This window comes from Fonsecaea erecta (assembly GCF_001651985.1).
Source record: "Fonsecaea erecta strain CBS 125763 chromosome Unknown Scaff3, whole genome shotgun sequence".
In the NCBI taxonomy this organism is placed as follows: domain Eukaryota; kingdom Fungi; phylum Ascomycota; class Eurotiomycetes; order Chaetothyriales; family Herpotrichiellaceae; genus Fonsecaea; species Fonsecaea erecta.
In genome coordinates this window covers 3,255,740-3,274,062 of record NW_017387246.1, presented here as the reverse complement: position 1 = coordinate 3,274,062, position 18,323 = coordinate 3,255,740, and the positions used below count along the sequence as shown (strand labels likewise).

Genomic DNA, 18,323 nt, shown 5'->3' with positions numbered 1-18,323 from the left:
CTGCACACTACGCTGGCCGCTCTGATCATGTTGGCCCTGACGCCTCCGATCAGCAATCTACAGTCTACTTACTCGTCCGGAGTCGCCCCGGGAATTCAGTTTGCTCTTGATTTGACCGACAACACCGCGGCCATGTCGGAGAAGGAGGATTTTTTGCTTTCCAGGCAGCAGCAAGATACCGCTATCTCGAGATCGCTGGCTGACCCCTCTGCTCCGTTTGCCTTTCCGAGGTTGGTACCACTCCTGACACTTTCATTTTCCTTCTGTTGACACGCGAACCTCCGGTAGATTCGCACAGTGGCCACCGTCCACCTACGATCCCTTTGCAGGGGAGGTTGGTGGTCGTATATCTCCAGAGCGATCGGAGAGGTTGCGGCAGAGGCTTCCCCCAGAGATACATGGCCCAACCCGTATGCCTGCGGCGACCGCTGTCGGTGATCCATTCCGACCGCTCTCATTTGTATCACAGTCATCCACGTTCGCCACGGATGCCGGCTCGTATCCGCCGCACGGCCTGCCGCCAAGGTCAAATCCCGACGACCAGAACATCGCGCTGCGAAGACAAAGCCAGGACAGTTTTATCCTTCAGACAGGGTCTCCCACGAGTCAAGGCTATGTAGAATACGACTTGGAGACGCAGAACCGACGGACTTCGGAGATGGGCAGGACCGCAACCCGCTATCACACGCGGAGACGACCATTTAACCAGGACGAGTTCGACGGTCCTTCTCAACTGCTTCCGTTACCGGTGCCACAACAAGAGCACGCACGGTCGCAAGCACTGCCCACACTGCCGGTCCACCTCGACGTCGAAGAGCAGGACAAAATCACATCCCGGGTGAACGACATCTTGTCCCGATGTGCCTTTCACTTTGTGGCCAAATATCAGTTTCCCATCCCGCTGGAAAGGGACAAACCCAGGGTCCGCACGCCAGGGGACCGCGAGTGGACCGAGTGGGCATATTTGTTGAAGAGACTGGCCACCAAGCGAAGGATCCCAGCCCGTGTGCTCTACGACAACCAAATCAAACAGTTCGTCACGACCTTAGAAAACTCGATCGCCGTCAAGCAAAACAACAGAGACCAGCAGCCCAGAACGCCCAAAGACGACCGGTACATGCTGCAACTAGTCAGCGCAGCCACGCAGGTCGCGAAGATCCTGATGGATTCATTGTCTATGGAACAGCTCGATGCTCTGTATAGGCAAACCGAGAGCGTAATCCTCGAAAGAAGAGCCAGACTCCGAGAATTGGGATTTCAGTGAAGAGTCCCCCACAGCCATGTTTGCTTTGTTCTGTCCCAGTTTTGCGAAGAAGGCGGCCTCTATCCTCCTTCAATGATGCACATGCCAGAATATTTATTCCACTCGGAGGCCATTGAATTTGCTCCGCCCACAAATACCCATGTTCAGTATCAGCGAGATCGTGCAGGTTCATGATCGACTTTGTATTGTCGACCTTTTCCTCACCATGTCATGAGTGGCATCCAGTCCAGTAATGGGAAGGGGAGCTTGGAGGCCATAGCTAAGACCAATTGTATGTCGCACCTGCCGAGACGAAAACGCAGCTTTCATTATAACATTTACCCCCAAGTCGATTCTCTGACGGGCACAAGCTACCAGTGCTCGAATATGCCCTGTCATTCACCACAGCCTGTTCTCTCTGCCGCGATTCTCGGCCGGGACGAGCCAGGACGGGTTTCCCCATTGCCTGCGGCTTAGATGCGCCGCGGATCGGAATGTACAAAAGTTCCAGCCAAGAACAACACAATCGTGAGTTGTGGCCAGGCCCCCGATCCAAATTGTACCCGGGATGGGGCGAAATGAAGGATTCTCGGGGTCTTTCCCGGCTATGTCAGACTCTCGGCTTTGAGCCATCTTGAAGGAACTATTTGCTGACCACCGGCTCATTGCAGTGCGCGCAAATGGCACACGCTTTCTCCACGATACACCGAGCCACTCCTCTTCGCTCGGGAGTATTCCGACCCTCGCAGTCGAGCCTGGAGGAGCAGATACCCCAGTGATCCTTTAGGCGCCGACTGGATCCCGGTGTGTGGATCGGATGCAGGAAAAGGCTGCACGAGAAGTGGAGAATGGCATCCCTCTCATGACGTTGTGTGACCATAGCACAGGAGTTGATGCGTCAACCAAATGGATCATTAGGTCGGAACAGTCGTGTTCTTTGCGCCCTCTTGTGGTCTTGAGCTTGAAAGGGGTCGACGAGAACGGACCGTACGTGGGGTGAAGATGATTTGCTGGCACCGGGTCATGCGCTGTAGAGGAACTGTGGATTGCCAAACGGAAGAGGAGGCAGAGACCAGACATGTACCCTTCATTTGCAGACGCCTCCAAAGAGTTGGATTACCAGAGCTCTTCTCAAGGATTCTACGGCTTGAAAAGGCAGCCACCGACGCCAGTCATTTGCTGGCTGCCATGGGAGCTGCATGATCTCTCCTGCGACTCAAGCGCCTTCCCAGCGAGGAATGAGTCACGGCCCAGAAGGTACCTAACGTTGGGCACGGGAAGGGCCCAGAGCAATGCAACACAGCGTGACCGCCGTCCAGAGCGCAGGCAAATGATCATGCGAGAACCGATGCTGCGAAGGAGATTCGGTTCCAGCCGCGTCCCGTCGACAGGACCAGCCCGGAAATGCTTGCCTATTAGCCACAGCTGCGTTGTTTTCTGCACCTGGCTTGAACGGGGGGCCGATGACCAGCTGAGCATGCGGGTTGTTCCAGTTTCTTCGGGTCCTGCTGGGTGGTAAGGGAGAAGAATGCGTCGAGGGATGTGACAAGTACGGACAGAGCGCCCGGGTATGCATGCTCAAAGTAATTGGTTGCCTACGGAAGTCAATGCTCCTTGACGCTTGCAGGTCTCTATAAGCTTCCATCCCGGGGCAGCTTCAGGCAAAAACAGACTCCTCAAGCTCCGTCGTCTCCCTAGATCTGTACTCGTCTTCGACTCGAGGACTTTCAACTCATTTCTGCCTTGCAGTGCTGTGGCTTGTGAACACGGGTTATTGACCGTTTCAGCCCCCCTGGGCAGCTCTTTCGTAAATGCCTAGGTACATCCCGAACACGTTGGGCATCGACATGGACGTCGCCGCCAAGCATGTACTTTCCATCTATGACTTGAGGGACGGGGAAATTGCCTGCGAGACATCGCTTTTGGGCAGCAACAGGACGATCTTTGTGGGGGACGACAAGAAGCGAGTACCTTTGGGTTGAGGCGTGATGCAGAGGACGTTCTGCACATTTGCCTCAAGTGTAGATCACTTCGGTGAGCGCCTTTGCTGTCTATCACCAGGCCCATCGTCCTGAATCTCTTGGAAATGTGTTAGCAGAGCGTCTCATACGTGGCCTTCAGCACTGCTCAGATAGAGTTCACCCACCACGGGACCCCTTTTCCGACGACGACTCGCCGATGGCACCGTCAGTGGCTTGTACGTTTGGGCGTCCCCGCCGAAGCGACATGGCGAACCGACCAATTCGGTGTGGTAGTCCTCCCAAGACAAGCATAGGCTCCAAGGTGAAACCTGGAATGACCCTGTGTCTGCAATACTGGCCCTCAGCTTCAGACGCGTTGCATACTAGGCCTCGACATGCCTCAAGAACGGATCTGCCAGGGTAGGATTGCGACATGACATTATGTGGGATCTGGCAAACAAAGACTTTGTATTGGTGCAGCTGCCTGGAAGTTTACCACGGTCATTGACCCGCCATTGGCAAAGTATCAGGTGAGTCAAGCAGTAAACGTGCCTAACCCACAGTGGCCGGTTTTCGCAGAGGCCCGAATTCTCTAAACTGGCCATGAAAATTGCGCGGCTCTCAGGTTGATGTTGACTGCTTCTTCTGTGCCATTTCAGTGTCATCTCCTGTGGCTGCTTCCCAGACGCTTGACGCCAAATTGCGCTGCCCACGTACCCAAGGCATGTCTGTCACATTTGTGATCCGGAAAAAGTGAGGCGAGATGAGGCACGCCATTCGCTTCGTGGCGCCTTGGGACTGAAAATCGTCGAGGACGGCTCCCTCCTCGAACTGATTCTTTTGGCGTCCTGACCCCACAGATCGCTTGGACATACCCTTCTCTTCGTCACGGACTGAGGATTTCTCTGAGCGTTACTCTCCAGGCGTCTACCGTGGCGGCGACGATGATCTGAAACCTTGTCTAAGAACACTGTCGATCCCCAACCGGTCTTCCGTGGTTGTTGGTACGCCGTCTTGCGTGCCTAGTCCTGACACTTTGTGGACTACCTCTTTTTTGCCTGCTGTGGAGGGGGTTGCCTCAGTCGTTGTGAAAGCACCCGTCGGCTACGGAGCCGTCACAATACGCAAAAAAAGGAGGATGTACACCCAGAACACAGATCACGGCTCCTTCGGCCCTTTGAGCAATCTCCTCAGAGGACGCCCAGGACCAGACGAAGCCGCACAATTTCCACGGCACGGCTGCCTTGTCGATGCCTTGAGCCGCATGCCGATTTGTCGATTGGCAACGCTTCCTGCACAAGCCACGGTGCTGGTGGCTCGGGTGGAACAGCCCTTCCCAGCTTTTTGCGAGACTGGCAAAACCGGTCACCGCCCCCATCTAAGCAATCCAAGAGCTAGACAAATACCACACCTGTCTGACGATGCCAAAAGACCTCATTCTTCATAGCGTCGCGCAGTGGTGGCCCAATTCCACAATCTGCCAAACAGGAACACTTAAGGAAACCCTCTATAGCACCCTGCTTGGAAAAAAGACATCCACCCTCATCTATTGAAAGATTGCTCGACATTCTCTCCTCCATCAAAATCTCAAAAGAAATCACCTTGTCCCAACGCCAGTCTTTCGTGTTGAGTTTCTCTGTCGAGAAAACTGTTACTACACCCAGCCCATCACTCCATCTGCGGCCGAGATCATTTTCCTCAACGAACTATTCTGATGTGCAGAAGTCATGAAATCCTCCGTCAATGACAAAGCTAACCTTTTCTAGGATTACTTGCATATGATTTTTCCTTCGCTAGACAGCACGCGCTGCAATCCTATTTCTCTCGATCCTTGAGCTCTTTCTCACAATCGTGAGACAGACGAGACCTGAACTCCGTCGCCACACATGTCGCTGGAAAGGTAATCGAGTTACAGAGATCAATTTTAAAAGCATTCTTTTTGCTGCAAACGGTCTTAGAACAGAAAAAGCGAGGCCGAAGAGTACGAATTGATCTGTGGTACATATAACAACAGAGCTTTGGCAGCATACAGAATGTCCGAGTTCGGCCTGCTCCAGCCCGCAAAGCTAATGCCGATGCGCAGTTCGAACAGCAAAACATGACCCAACGAGCTCTGACCAACACACCAGGAGCACCTGGAAGCACTCTGCCAGGAAGGAAAATCCAAGAGTCGGTAAGGCTGACAAGCCACACAAGACAAGGCTGCAGGCAAAAAGGGGGTTAAGAAGTACCTGTGGGTTGACATCGGATTACCCCTCGAACCAAGTACGAGGACTTCGAATGTCAATGCGGGCAGACGAGGTATCTAAGGTAAGCAAAATCTGGAGTTCTAGGCGGGAGCAGATAGAAAACAAGAGATCAGGCCGCAGCAAAATCGCAGTCTGGGATGGAAGAGTAAAGAACGCCGCCTCCTTGACGGTCTCGGCCAGGGAATGCGCACCAGCCACGAGGTTGTGCAAAATGTCGATCCGGCGGGAAAGCCCATGGACCCGTGTAAAGAGTCGTGTCACAAAAAGCGGAGTCACTGTTTTCATTATTCCCCCAGGTAATCGGCGGACAGGGTCAGCTTACTCCGTACAAGTTGCTCCCAGGTCTCGTAAAGGATATATATATAGCTATTATATATGCCCCGAACTATGCTTGATCCCTCCCTTTTTCGTTCAGGAAAGGGAGCGAGCCGCTTTAATCGGGCACGTAACGGAATATCGGGGAGGCCCGGCCGAGCACGGAGCCGCCCCGGCAGAGTACGGGGGAGCGCTGCCTGATGCCTATTCTCAGGGTCCCAATCGGTTCAGCCAGATAGCAGAGATCCGTGGCGTGTATTATGATATGGCACTCCATCTCAGAATACCAATTATTAGAGCTCGATGGAGGATGCAAAGTTACCTTTGCAGGTGCAAGAGCAACAATGGGAATAATAGGTTACAGAAGGTCTCGTTTTGATTGAATCGATGGTTCGAGTTCAATATTGTCGAAACATCCTTATCATGAAGATTCCTTCGTCATGCTCAGGAAAGCGTACAGGGCCCAATGAATCTTCTTGTCGTGAAAGGAACAGGCAGACACGACACCGGTGAGCCATCCTACCGCCGAAATTATGTAGACAACTACCATCCGTCGTCTTCTAATCACGCGGCGCGTGAAAGTGTCGGCAGACTTTAATCCAATCCACAAAAAGGGCAATTTACCCATCTACTCCCTACGATGGTGCTCTGCACGGTGACAGGAAACAAAAAAAAAAAAAAAAAAAAGCACAAAAAAAGTTGAATGGTCACTACGAGGGTCGAACTCGCGACCTTGGCGTTAACAGTTTGCAATTGTATTGCTATTAGCACCACGCTCTAACCAACTGTTTCATGATTAGTGATTGTATACGGGACTCCTTGAGCTGTGAGTACTCACCTGAGCTAAGCGACCTGTTGGAACTTGAACAAATTTCCGTGACTCTAAAATATGAAGAGCAATTTCGTCCTTGCGCAAAGGCACATTCGTGACATCATGATGTCTCCACCGCCCCAAAGCCTTGGTCCGTCTACATCCAGCTTCAAGTTCAGCGGCAGCCTCAGCCTCAGCTTCTGCCTCTGCCCATTCGTTAAGGTCACGATCGTACTGCTGAGGGACGCTATGATGGCTCCTCAGCGGTCTCGTATCGCTGTTCATACGTCAACACTACCTACCGGATTCCCTATGGAGGTAGGGGACCGGAATCGTGGTGGGTATCAGTGGTCGGCGAAAAAGAGCTTCTTCAGCCTGGATGCGTGCACACACTTTATGCAAGATACTCTCGACGATGGCATGGCTGTGATGATTGAAAGTCAGTCACACGCGAGCATTGTTGGCTCTTCGCTCGTCATCAGGAGAAGCCGGGAGCAAGCTACATGGTCCCGAGCTTTGAAGTTGTTCTAGTCCGCGCGTAATACCTCCACCCTACGCTTCAAAGGAACCCTTCCCTCGCACATAAGATCGGCGAGGCAAACGTCGAGTCCTAACCTGCGAGACCATGACTCCGGCCGGCCGGCCAGCATGACTTGCCGTAGTCGATGGCGTCTGCATCATCGTAACATGGGCCGATCCGCTCGCGTACTTCTACAAGCTAGGTTGCTCCCCTTTAGAGGCGTGGGAGTCCACTATGGCCTCGAGGCGGATAAGGCTGGATTTAGACAACGGTGGCGTCTGTGAGACGGGACCCCGAACGAGAGCCTTACCGGTAATTACGTGAGGGAGTAAGATAGGAGCGGGACAGAGCCGTGAGGGAGCAGAACGGAGTAAGTAGAAGGGGAGCGCGAAAGAGAGGAAGAGAGAAGGGAGCGGACGAGGGAGCGATTCGAATAAATAGTCGTTAGTGGGAGAGCAAAGCGGCCAGGATGAATTAGCGAAATGACCGTGGGCGACCGGTGTTCAGGGATTATAGAGATATATATATGATACATTCCACTGCAGTCAGTCACGGAGACCTCCTCCACTGACTGCTGAACGATGATGTCCAACTGCAAGAAACTTGCAGAAATTCCCAACATCAAACGGGAAAAAAAAGTGTCCGTGACAGTCTTCTTCAATAATTCTAATATTTGTCCGACCGCGGTCTTTGGACGGTTTTCATTCAACAACTGGGGCTGTCACATTCGGGGTCGTGTCATCGTGGATTTCCCATCTCCCTTCCCCTGTTTTTTGTGGGTTAGAGGCATGATGCATTTTAGTCTTGCATTGCCATCAGATAAAATTGCCCCGCTCATCGTCAGGCATGCGGAGCTGTCCGAGGCCATGCTGCTGATGATGCTCAGGGTAATACTCGTGTCCACCACTAGGTCCGGGCAAGTCGTCCACCTCATCGCCAACGCCAAAGTACTGATCATGGAGATTGGGGTCTCGAACCTGCTCCGGACCGGGCCCGACAGTGTCGCGCTGAAAACTGCTTCTTAGGGGCGTGTTCTGCTCCGAGCCTCCGGTTCCACCAGTCTGATGACTCCACCGGCCCTGTGCGACGCCGGGGCTCGGGTGCTTTGCGTGCAGCAGCGTCGGGCTGATGGCATGCATTTCTCGCGGCGGCTCAACCACGCCCCAAGGAAGGTCCTCAGCTTTCCAGGCTTCGGCTTTGGCGGACATGGGTGAGTACATACTGTCGGCGTTGGCGTCGTGCACGCGACTCATGCGGCCCGTCTGGGCCATCCGCTGGCGACGTTTGCGTGTAAACATGAAACACCCCCAGCACATTCCCGAGATGAGGATGATGCCACCGACGACCGGCAGCACGATGGCCAGCGCCAGTTTCCACCCATGAAGCCCACCGTGGCCGCCTGTGTTGCTCGACGGCGGCGGCGGCCCGGCAATTAGCGTCTCGTTGAAGATGGCCTGGGCGTCCGGAAAGAACGGTTTGCCTGGTTCTGGCGGCTGGCGACAGGCGATGTGTAGGGCTTGGAGAACTGTTTTGTGGGTGAAAGCAAAGTGAGCCATCGTCTGGACAGAAGAATGAAGAGGAGCACGGGGGCCTTACAGTTTGCCTGGTACAACTGCTGCGGGATAAAGCTATAACATGTAGCACATTTGTTGATCGTGTAGTCATCGAAAGGGTCGGCGGTACAGAATGCGTTGCCCGGCTGAACCGTCGAGCTGTCGTTCGTAATGCGGTATCCGATCGAGGCGTTCAGCGACGCGCAGCTGACTTGACATGGACTGCTGATGGAGATGTGGTCTTCGGGGATGGCAAACATGCACCCCGCAAGTGTGTAACGGAGGGCCACTGGGAGATATCGCAAACACCGCGTCTCAGCACTTTTTCTCACACCTTTATGACCAGGGAAAAGAAGTGGTTTGTCATACACAATGCCCATGCAACGTCCGTCTCATTGTTCGCCGTGTCCACCGCCGTGCTGTTCAACTGGCATGCCACGCAAGTCTGGAAAGCCCGCCCCGAGGGCAGGGCCTGGTAATCGGCATCGAGGCAGAGGACGTCTTGTTCGAGGGAGCCGGCATTGGCGCAGACAGATTGGCACGGCGACCCGGCGACCGACTGGAGGGCAGAGGTAAGGCGGAGGAGGACAGCCAGCAGCAGGCCGACTATGGCCAACATGGAGGGAGGCGCGCCGGTCGCAAGGCGGTCATGCCAGTAGGCCATGACGCTGACGGGGAGCGCAGCGACATATGAAACAAGAGTGGTGACCCAGCGCGCAATCGACCGACCGACCGACCGACAGACAGACGGACGAAGGTCTGTTGTTTGGATTTGACTGCAGCAACCCAGAGATTGCGCTGCGCTTCTATGTTATCCCAAATTTAAGGCCTGCCGCCAGGCAGGGAGAAGGAGAGAAGGAAAGCTGGAAAGGGAGGGGGGGTGGAGGCGGTGGAGGAAGAAGAGGCGTCCCTTTTGCCTCTCTTGGTGTATGTGTGCGAAAGAGTGAGTGAGTGAGTGAGAGCGTGTGTCGTTGGTGAGTTTTCGTGATAGTAACAGCATCAGCAGTAGCAACAGCGGCAGCGGCAGCAGCGCTGCCAGCCAGCCGGCCAGCCAGGGATGGTTGGATGTTTCCAATGCTTGCGGTGGGTTGCATAACCCTCGGCGGTTAAAGAAAGCTGCATCTTCCAGTCAGCATGGCAGCTTGGGATGGGTGGGATGTGACGAGCTGCGATGGCCGCGTGTGAGTGGTGAGAGATATTGTGGCCTAGTGAGAACTAAGGCACACACACAGCCACTCAGGGCTCACGGGGGCTAACCCACCCCCGGAAGCACGGGCTTGGGGGGTGCCGGGGGGAGGAATGCCCTGACCTCGTACAGTCGTCACATCTCTAGTCCAGCCTAGTGAGCCTCTCGCCGTCCAGCTTTGGGTTGGGCTGTTGACTTGTCGTCATGTATCACATATAGAGGTACTCGGTACAGTACCGAGTGATATTCTCCTCGTGCTCCCTGTAGCATTTTATCATTCCCGATCACCTCCGCGTAATAATACCGACTAACAACTTCCTGAACAAAGAATGCCGACTAGGTAGTTTTAACATCGTGCAGCAAGCTCGCTACTCCTGAGTCCCGCGTTTGGGCTTTTTCCTGGTCCTGCGAGCGAGCTACGTACAGTACTCGGTACATATGCCGCATGCTAGTTTATTACCTTAGTTAATCTGCACCCGGTCGGTCAATGCCACGGCCCCTTCCATGTCTTCCTCGAGCCGCCCGCCAATATTCGTCCCCTCGGTTGTGTGCGTTATAGACACTGGACTCTGTGACGATCCCTGTGATGGATACTGGCCCACTACTAACTCCGCAGTTTGAGGAGAAAATGCATTTCAATAACACATGCAGCCAGCCAGCCGCCAGCACTATCTACAATAGTTTCAAGCAGGGAAAGTTGCTCACCACCGGAGGAGATGTATCTACCCTCTTCCCCTTACAAGGCTGCCCAAAAGCCTTGCCTTGCCCGCGCGTAATGCACGGTGTATATGTCGCAGCGGAGATGAGTCAATGTGAAAAAGGATTGACCCATCGTACTCTTCCAAACGATCTGCGTTGCTCCATGTGTGTCGTCACATCGCCGGTGTTTCTGGTCAACTGGGAAGTCACAGCCTAGCAAGTCTAAAGCATTTTGACACTGCATGGACCAGTCTGATGCATGCTCAGTCGTGTCTTGGCCTAGACAATCCCAGGGCGAACTCTCCTGAATCCATGGATTGGCAAATTATCACACCGGGAGTGATTGCTTTGTCTTCTGAGGGATTTGTGGTCTCGAATGCACGTCCGTTGCAAGTGATCTCTGTGCTCGTCGCTGCCGCCTGCCACTCACCGCGGCTGCATTTGCTGCTTCCGATGGAGCTCCTCCACCCTTTTTTCAAACGCAGATACCATGGTACTTGCAACTTTGCTTTCCACCTGGGCAAACATTTGATCGTAGAGCGGATTGCGAAACTTGACGTCGACGTTCAGCTTGACGGCGGTACTGTCGTTGGTCGTCTTCGAAGGCGCGATGAGCCACTTCGTACTCAAGGTCTCGAAAAGGCCGTTGCTGTGCTCCTCGCTGCTCTTCGCCTCGATGATTCCTCGGACTGGATCGCACCGCACGATGCTCTCCCAGTCTTCCTCGATGCCGAGTGTCGCGTACCCGACTTTCAAGCTGGCTCGGGTCGGATAACCCGCAGCATCCCTTGATGTGACATGGGAGGAAATGGTGAAGGGTAAAAATGTCGGGTAGCCCGCCACGTCAGAGACGGCTTTGAAGACTGTAGCGGCCGAGTACGGCAAAACTTTGGTGTGGCTCATAGAACGCAGCGCACAGTTCCCAAATGTTGAAGAGAGAAGGGAGTCGAAGAGTGTTCTTGTCTGTTGTATTGATTGTACATGTAATGATATTCGAGCCGTCGAGCTCAACCGAGCTCGAGAGTTATTGAGCAGAACAGAAGCCGTGCGGTGAGTGGCCATTTCAGCCCAAGTCCTCTCCAACGGAAATAATGAAGAGACTAGATTCTGTGTTATAATGAATGCATCCTGTCTAAATGAGTGCTGACCCTGAAGTGAGTGAATGACTGACACAAAAACAAAATATTGTGTTCATGGACGGATCTTCCTTCATATCCCCGAGTCAGGTGGATTGTCGCTAGGCTAGCGTCTGAATCATACAAACACGTTGCATAAGCGATTTCAATTGCCCTTTAGTATGTACCTGGCAACACTCCCAACAGCCATGCATATCCCCAACTCAGCATACGTTCTGCCGTCGTGATGGACGTGTCGCCAGGAAATTCCAACATAATTCAATAGTCAGTTCGCACCTCTAGCACCTGGATCTGCCACCATGGACCAAGCTTCCACCGCACCTACCGACGCCGTGCCTTCGTCAAAACAGCCTCCGCCCGAAAAGCCCGAAGCCGTGAGCCTGCGGACGAAGATTGTGCTGTCCTTCTGGGCTGTGATTGTGCTGCTGGGACTTCCAGTATGGTGGCAGACCACCTCTATCTACCGTGCCAGCTTGCCATTGCAGGACATGCTTGACTGGGCGGAGGGACTTGTGAGCCAGCCATGCACCTATGTTGCCGACGTCTCAATGCTGATAGCAGTCTTCAGAATACACCCACAGCCATTCCATTGCATCTTTGGCTCTCTGCCCGGAACCTACCGTGCCCAGACGCTCAACAACTGGTGCAAGATATCCAACAAGCCTTGGACGACCTGAACGAGTACCCAACCCTACACCAACGACTTCACCTGGTTACCTCGGGCTCCGCCGGGCCAGGAGCTGGGGAGAAAAAAGGAACAAAAGGAACAAGCTGCGGCGAGGATCCTGCGTCCCTAAAACACGGAGCTCCCGCGTTGCAGGTATTTCTTGAACCTACGCAGGACGGCTTCATGTTCACCCTGGATCCCGTCACAGCGACTGCCCGTGCCAGTATACCTCCGGGGGCTGGAGTGAATGTTGCCAAAACTCTGGCGGAAAGGCTCCATGCACTATTCCGAGAAGAACAAATTGCTGTGGCGCTTCAAACCGTCTCTCTCACCAGTCACAGTCACAACGCACAGGCATTTCTGAGATCTCAACCTTACGATGTCGTCACCAAAGTCGAGAAGCAAATCAGTCGGGCATACAAACCGTCTCCAGAATTCCATCTCACCTTCTCTCTCCTCACAGCCAGTGGTGCTCCTGCAAATTGGGAGATCAACGAAGCTCTCCGAGATCACATCGAGCCTCTTGTGCAAGCGCTCTCATCCGTCGCTGATTTTGAGATCACCACCCAGGTGCAACTTTATTCCACCCTACCTCCCACGATACAACCCGTTCATCGAGAAGGCCACAACGGCTCTTTTCTCCAGCAGAACGATCTGACGGCCTTTGTGAATTCCGCAGAGTGGCCTCTGGCACCGTCCATCGGAGATGGACCTACGCTCCATTTCATCCTCTATATTCCAGCCAAGGATCAGATACCTCTGACTATCGAGGGAGTCACCGAAAATTCATGGCTGATCCCCCAATGGGGCGGCATACAAATTCTCAATCCACCTCTGGACCTGCATCCCGTCCACGGATACATGCTTCCTACTCATCTCCATCGAGAGCAATTGCGTTTACCGTTCGAGACGTTTGCTTCGCAATTGCTATCGCTACTGGGTGTTTTGCATCCGGGGGACTCCGTTCAGTCCCGACCACTCCAGCTGCGACTCGATGCCTACAAACGTCTGTCAGCTCTGACTCTGTATCTCCATGCTGCGTCCAGTCTGGGATCGCTGGCTCGACTGGCTCAACGACTCAGCAATATTCCGATCCCAAGACACGTCGCACAGTTAGTCGACGACTCAATAGCCAACCTCAAAGCGTGTTGCCAATTTTCGCAGGAAGGCAGATTTGATCTGACCCTGGATCATGCCAAAACGGCTTTCAAGGACAGTGAAAAGGCTTTTTTTGACAAATCCATGGTTGGCCAGGTCTATTTTCCTGACGAGCACAAAATCGCCGTGCTCCTTCCACTTTTGGGCCCGGTCGGAGTTCCGCTGATTGTTGGCCTCTTGAGGGAAGCTAAACAATTCCTCTCCAGGCGGCGAGCAACAAAAGTGTAGGCGCAGTTCAAAAGACGAAAAGATTTGCCCTCTCTACGATGCCGAAGCTGTGTCAAACCAACCAGAGCCAAAAGAGATCCGTGGCCGGCCTCCACCAGGGTCACAGAGTTTAATTCCGAATCATGAAGGCCTTCCTGTTTGGCTTAGTGCATTTCAGTTCGAACGTTGAATACGCAGCGACTATTGAGCTGCATGATTGGGCAACTCCATAAGTTGGTCGTCTTCATATTTGTGGGGTGACACTAGCCCGACTGTATCTATACATGTCAAGCAAAGGGTACCCACCAATTACAGAGCGGACTATTTTGCAACGGCCCTGGCTTATCGACAAAACGGACGCCAATCGATGCGTATGTGCAAGATGCTCTTCTATCAGGCTATCTTGTACGTGTGGCGACTGTCCAGCATCCGGCGCTGTAAGTCGCCTCTGCTTTAAATGAAGCCAAAGAACATCACGTCGACCCCCGGCCGGTGCACTGTCTGCAATTCGCATTTGTCACAACATGGCGTTTGGATCAGTCCGCCGACTTCTGAGCGTGTTGCTTCTTTTGCAGTCCGTGCCTTTCTTGGCTGCTGCTCAGTCCTTTGAACCAAAGGACGGCAATGAATGGCACTGCTTTCCCGCCGTTGATTGAAGCTACCGTAGAAGACCTCATCCGAGGGCTGGGAATCGGCGTTGTTCGCCAGTGTTGACCTTGTCACGGCGTACATAGAGCGCATCTTGGAAGTCAGCGCAACTTTGCATATGGTAACCCAGCTCAACCCCGGTGCTCTTTCCATCGCAGCGAAAATAGACTCACAACGAGCGCGAGGCATTGTCCACAGGACGCTTCACGGCATTCCGATTCTGATCAAAAACAATATTGCCACTGCTGATGCCATCGACAACACAGCTGGCTCTTATGCGCTCGCCGGCGCCAAGGTTCCTCGAGACACTACGTAGCGGCATGTGACTTTTCGGCTTTGCAGGGAAAGAGGATTGGCTTTCCACGAAATCTGATCGATCTCTCCTTGTGAGTATCCAGAATCTTCCCGAAGTGACCAGGTCGAAGCTGCGTCATCTATTTCTGCAAAGCAAGGCTAATTACCATTTGTAGTGACGCTACAGCTGCGCCGATCGTGCCCGTCTTTAAGGCCGCTCTGGAGGTGCTTCGCGCAGCAGGAGCGACTATCATTGACAACCCCAACTTCACCGGCTACGATGCTCTCGATAAAGGAAACTACTCCAACATCGTCCTTGAAGCGGATTCCATAAGCGATCTGGCAAAGTACCTCTCGGAGCTCTCGTACAATCCCAGCCATGTCTATTCTGTGGCAGATGTTCGCAACTTTACCCATTCATTCCTTCTGGAAGACTAACCCGAGCACGACACGCTGGTCTGGGATGGCGCCTTGAAGCTTGGCTTCAACCATATTACCCCAGATTTTGGTCGAACTATACGATGGATACCTACTTGGCGGGTCCATTTGAGATTACTGGTGCGCTTGCCTACTGCTTCTTGAATGCTCTGATATTGCCGACCGAGTGTTCGCCCAACTTTCCTGCTCTGATTGGATCGCCAGTCGTAGCAGTGCCCCTCGGAGCTTCCCCCCTCACACAGCTGTCACTCTGAACAGATTTGGAATCCTGAACGAGACTGCACCAAACTTCCCGTTCGGGGTCAGTTTCATGGGGCCGCATTTCAGTGAAGAATTGCTCATCGGGTTGGCATATGTATCTGAGCAAAGGACTCTGGTCAGAAACACTATCACGCCCTACATGCAGGCGTCGGTGGAGCTTGTTGACGTGATCAATGCCAGACTGAACAAGACACGCACCTAGAGTGGTGAGTCCCGGGCTTCGTGATAGGTTCAACAATCACACGACGTCCGCCCCGCGGGACGCCTTGTCGCCTATACTCAAAAAGATGTTGTGACACTAGTCGTCAACACGAAGTCGCTTGAGCAACCGGTGTTCCACATGAAAGTAATCTCAAGTAGTTGATGAGAAGAGCCGAGTGATTTCCGCGTCCGTTTCGAGGCTCAATGCCAGCCTTGTTCAGCCTCGTTCGGCCCGGGTACTACGGACCAATCGGCGGCCAGGTAATTCGTTAGTCAATGCGATCTCCGATTGGCTGCTCCAAGCTCAATTCGAACCTCGGCTGCATGTCGAACCACGACAAACTGTTCTAGACCCTGGTCGTGATATATTGAAGGACAACTTGATCATTCTTCCACACACAGGATACATTTCTGGTCGTGCCTTCGATAGACAGATCCATCTACAGCCATGGCTCAGAAGACATCTCAGACAATACCCAGCAAAGTGCACACCCGTGCAGAGGTTGCAAAGCATAACACTGAGGACGACATCTGGTGCATCGTAAGTCTCCTTCTGTTGTGAGAGGCATCGTCGCCTTGTTGTAGTTCCATATGTTTCTCGACAGCGTTTCTCGAGTGCTGACATCACAACCCTTCAGATTGATCACAAAGTCTACGACCTCTCAGACTTTCTCGGTAGGTTATTGCTCTCTCTTCCCAAGACGCATCCCGTGGTGGGCACTGTCTCTTGTCCCAAACTTCTCCCTTGGATGAATGAGCTGACAACACTGTCCAACAGACGCTCATCCCGGTGGCAATGTCGTTCTTCAACAGATCGCTGGTCAGGACGCCACAAGTGCCTTCTACAACCTCCACCGTCACGAAGTGCTTCAGAAGTACACCAATCTCTGCATCGGCACGGTGGAAGGCGAGAAACCCGAAGTGATAGATCCCAAGCCAGGCGACCTCTCGAAAGTGCCTTATGCGGAGCCGGTGTGGCTGACCCCCCAATTCAAATCTCCCTACTACAACAGTTCTCATCGCGCCCTCCAAAAGGCCCTGCGAGAGTTCGTGGACCGGGACATCTACCCCGAGGCCCAAGAAAAGGAACTCGACGGCACCTACATCTCTCAAGAGCTCGTCGACAAGATGGCCTCGAACGGCCTCCTCGCTATGCGGCTCGGGCCTGGCAAGCACCTGCACGGCCGCAAACTGCTCGGTGACGTGAAGGGCGAGGAGTTTGACTATTTCCACGACTTGATCGTCGCACAGGAGCTCTCTCGCGGCCTGGCAAGAGGCTTCCAGGATGGAAACATGGCGGGCATGATGATCTCACTGACCGCTGTGAGGCAGTGGGCCAATGATTCTGCGTTGAAGGAAAAAGTCACCGAGGAGTGCTTGAGCGGCAAGAAGTTCATGTGTCTTGCCGTCACCGAGGCGTTTGCGGGCAGTGATGTTGCCGGGATCAGAACGACTGCCAAGAAGACCGAGGACGGCAAATATTACATGTGAGTGTTCCGCTCGTGCATGTGACGCAATACCTATACTGACGTCGCCGTGCCAGAATCAACGGGACAAAGGTAACACCTGCAGAAACACTCTCTAGATGAGGCCCAGTCCACTGACGTGATTGCAGAAATGGATCACCAACGGCATGTTTGCAGACTATTTCGTTACCGGATGTAGAACCGAGAAGGGATTCAGTGTCATCCTGATCCCGCGGGACGACAACGTGGAAACCAAGCGCATCAAGACATCATACTCGACGGCGGCCGCCACCACATTCATCCAATTCGACAACGTCAAGGTGCCGGTGAACCACCTGCTGGGCAAAGAGGATAACGGGTTCATCGTCATCATGAGCAACTTCAACCACGAGCGCTGGGCCATGGCGTGCTCGGTGATCCGCTGGATGCGCACCATCACGGAGGAGTGTCTCAAGTGGACCAACCAGCGGATCGTCTTCGGGAAGCCGCTAGTGTCGCAGCCGGTGATCCGACAGAAACTGGCCAAGATGATCTCGCTCACCGAGGCGTGCCAGTCGTGGCTCGAGACCATCACATACCAGATGAACCAGATGGACTATGCGCAGCAGTCGAAGCTGCTGGGTGGGCCGATCGGGTTGCTGAAGTCGTACGCGACCCGGTGCGCGCACGACGTCGCCGACGACGCCGTCAACATCTTTGGCGGGCGAGGTATCACGCAGACGGGCATGGGCCGCTTCGTCGAGCAGTTCCACCGCACGTACAAGTTCGACGCCATCCTGGGCGGCGCCGAGGAGGTCCTGGCCGATCTCGGCGTGAGGCAGGCCATGAAGCAGATGCCTAAGGCGATGCTGTAGTACATATACGGTGTTGTTTGGGTGGGCGTGGAGGCACGGAATCCTTTCCTTTCCTGCCACGGGAAAGTGTCTGTAATAGATTCAAAAAGACAGAGAGAGAGAGATCAATGCAATCAGGCCCAATCTATCGCATCGTCTCTCGCTATGCTCCATTCCCTCTCCCTTTCTGATTTTCCCAGACCGCCTTTTTCGCTAAATATCGTCGAACATGACCCGGAAAGCGCTCTGGCATGCTCCATCCAGCCTACATACATAATCATTGAGTAAAAATGAGGTATATAGGACGGAATCTCGCGAATTTGGCCCCAAGCTGCGAGACAGAAAGAGTGAGGACACGGGGCCCGCTTGATTCTCTAGCTCTCCACCCTCTCTCTTTCTCTCTCCCTCTCTCACACACACACTCTCTCTCACTCTCTCTTTCTAACCGTAACAGAGCAGTAGATACATAATACATCT

The 18,323-nt window shown here is 53.6% G+C and overlaps 5 protein-coding genes across 5 annotated transcripts; 3 read left to right on the top strand and 2 right to left on the bottom strand.

Annotated features, from left to right (window-relative positions):
• Positions 1-27: 27 nt before the first annotated feature.
• On the top strand, positions 28-1,264 carry AYL99_04435 (hypothetical protein; the record flags this gene model as incomplete). Its single annotated transcript, XM_018835949.1, has 2 exons — positions 28-230; positions 289-1,264. 2 exons carry the CDS (start codon positions 28-30, stop codon positions 1,262-1,264), a joined length of 1,179 nt encoding a protein of 392 aa, XP_018695599.1.
• A 6,650-nt stretch (positions 1,265-7,914) lies between these two features.
• On the bottom strand, positions 7,915-9,316 carry AYL99_04434 (hypothetical protein; the record flags this gene model as incomplete). Its single annotated transcript, XM_018835948.1, has 3 exons — positions 7,915-8,624; positions 8,696-8,941; positions 9,022-9,316. 3 exons carry the CDS (start codon positions 9,314-9,316, stop codon positions 7,915-7,917), a joined length of 1,251 nt encoding a protein of 416 aa, XP_018695598.1.
• A 1,647-nt stretch (positions 9,317-10,963) lies between these two features.
• On the bottom strand, positions 10,964-11,440 carry AYL99_04433 (hypothetical protein; the record flags this gene model as incomplete). Its single annotated transcript, XM_018835947.1, has 1 exon — positions 10,964-11,440. One exon carries the CDS (start codon positions 11,438-11,440, stop codon positions 10,964-10,966), a length of 477 nt encoding a protein of 158 aa, XP_018695597.1.
• A 532-nt stretch (positions 11,441-11,972) lies between these two features.
• Positions 11,973-15,085, top strand: AYL99_04432 (hypothetical protein; the record flags this gene model as incomplete). The annotated part of the gene is made up of 4 exons (XM_018835946.1): positions 11,973-12,185; positions 12,242-13,666; positions 14,373-14,665; positions 14,824-15,085. The coding sequence occupies 4 exons, from the start codon at positions 11,973-11,975 to the stop codon at positions 15,083-15,085; spliced, it is 2,193 nt and encodes a 730-aa protein (XP_018695596.1).
• A 910-nt stretch (positions 15,086-15,995) lies between these two features.
• Positions 15,996-17,867, top strand: AYL99_04431 (hypothetical protein; the record flags this gene model as incomplete). Its single annotated transcript, XM_018835945.1, has 5 exons — positions 15,996-16,088; positions 16,186-16,222; positions 16,326-17,034; positions 17,091-17,106; positions 17,163-17,867. 5 exons carry the CDS (start codon positions 15,996-15,998, stop codon positions 17,865-17,867), a joined length of 1,560 nt encoding a protein of 519 aa, XP_018695595.1.
• Positions 17,868-18,323: the final 456 nt, after the last annotated feature.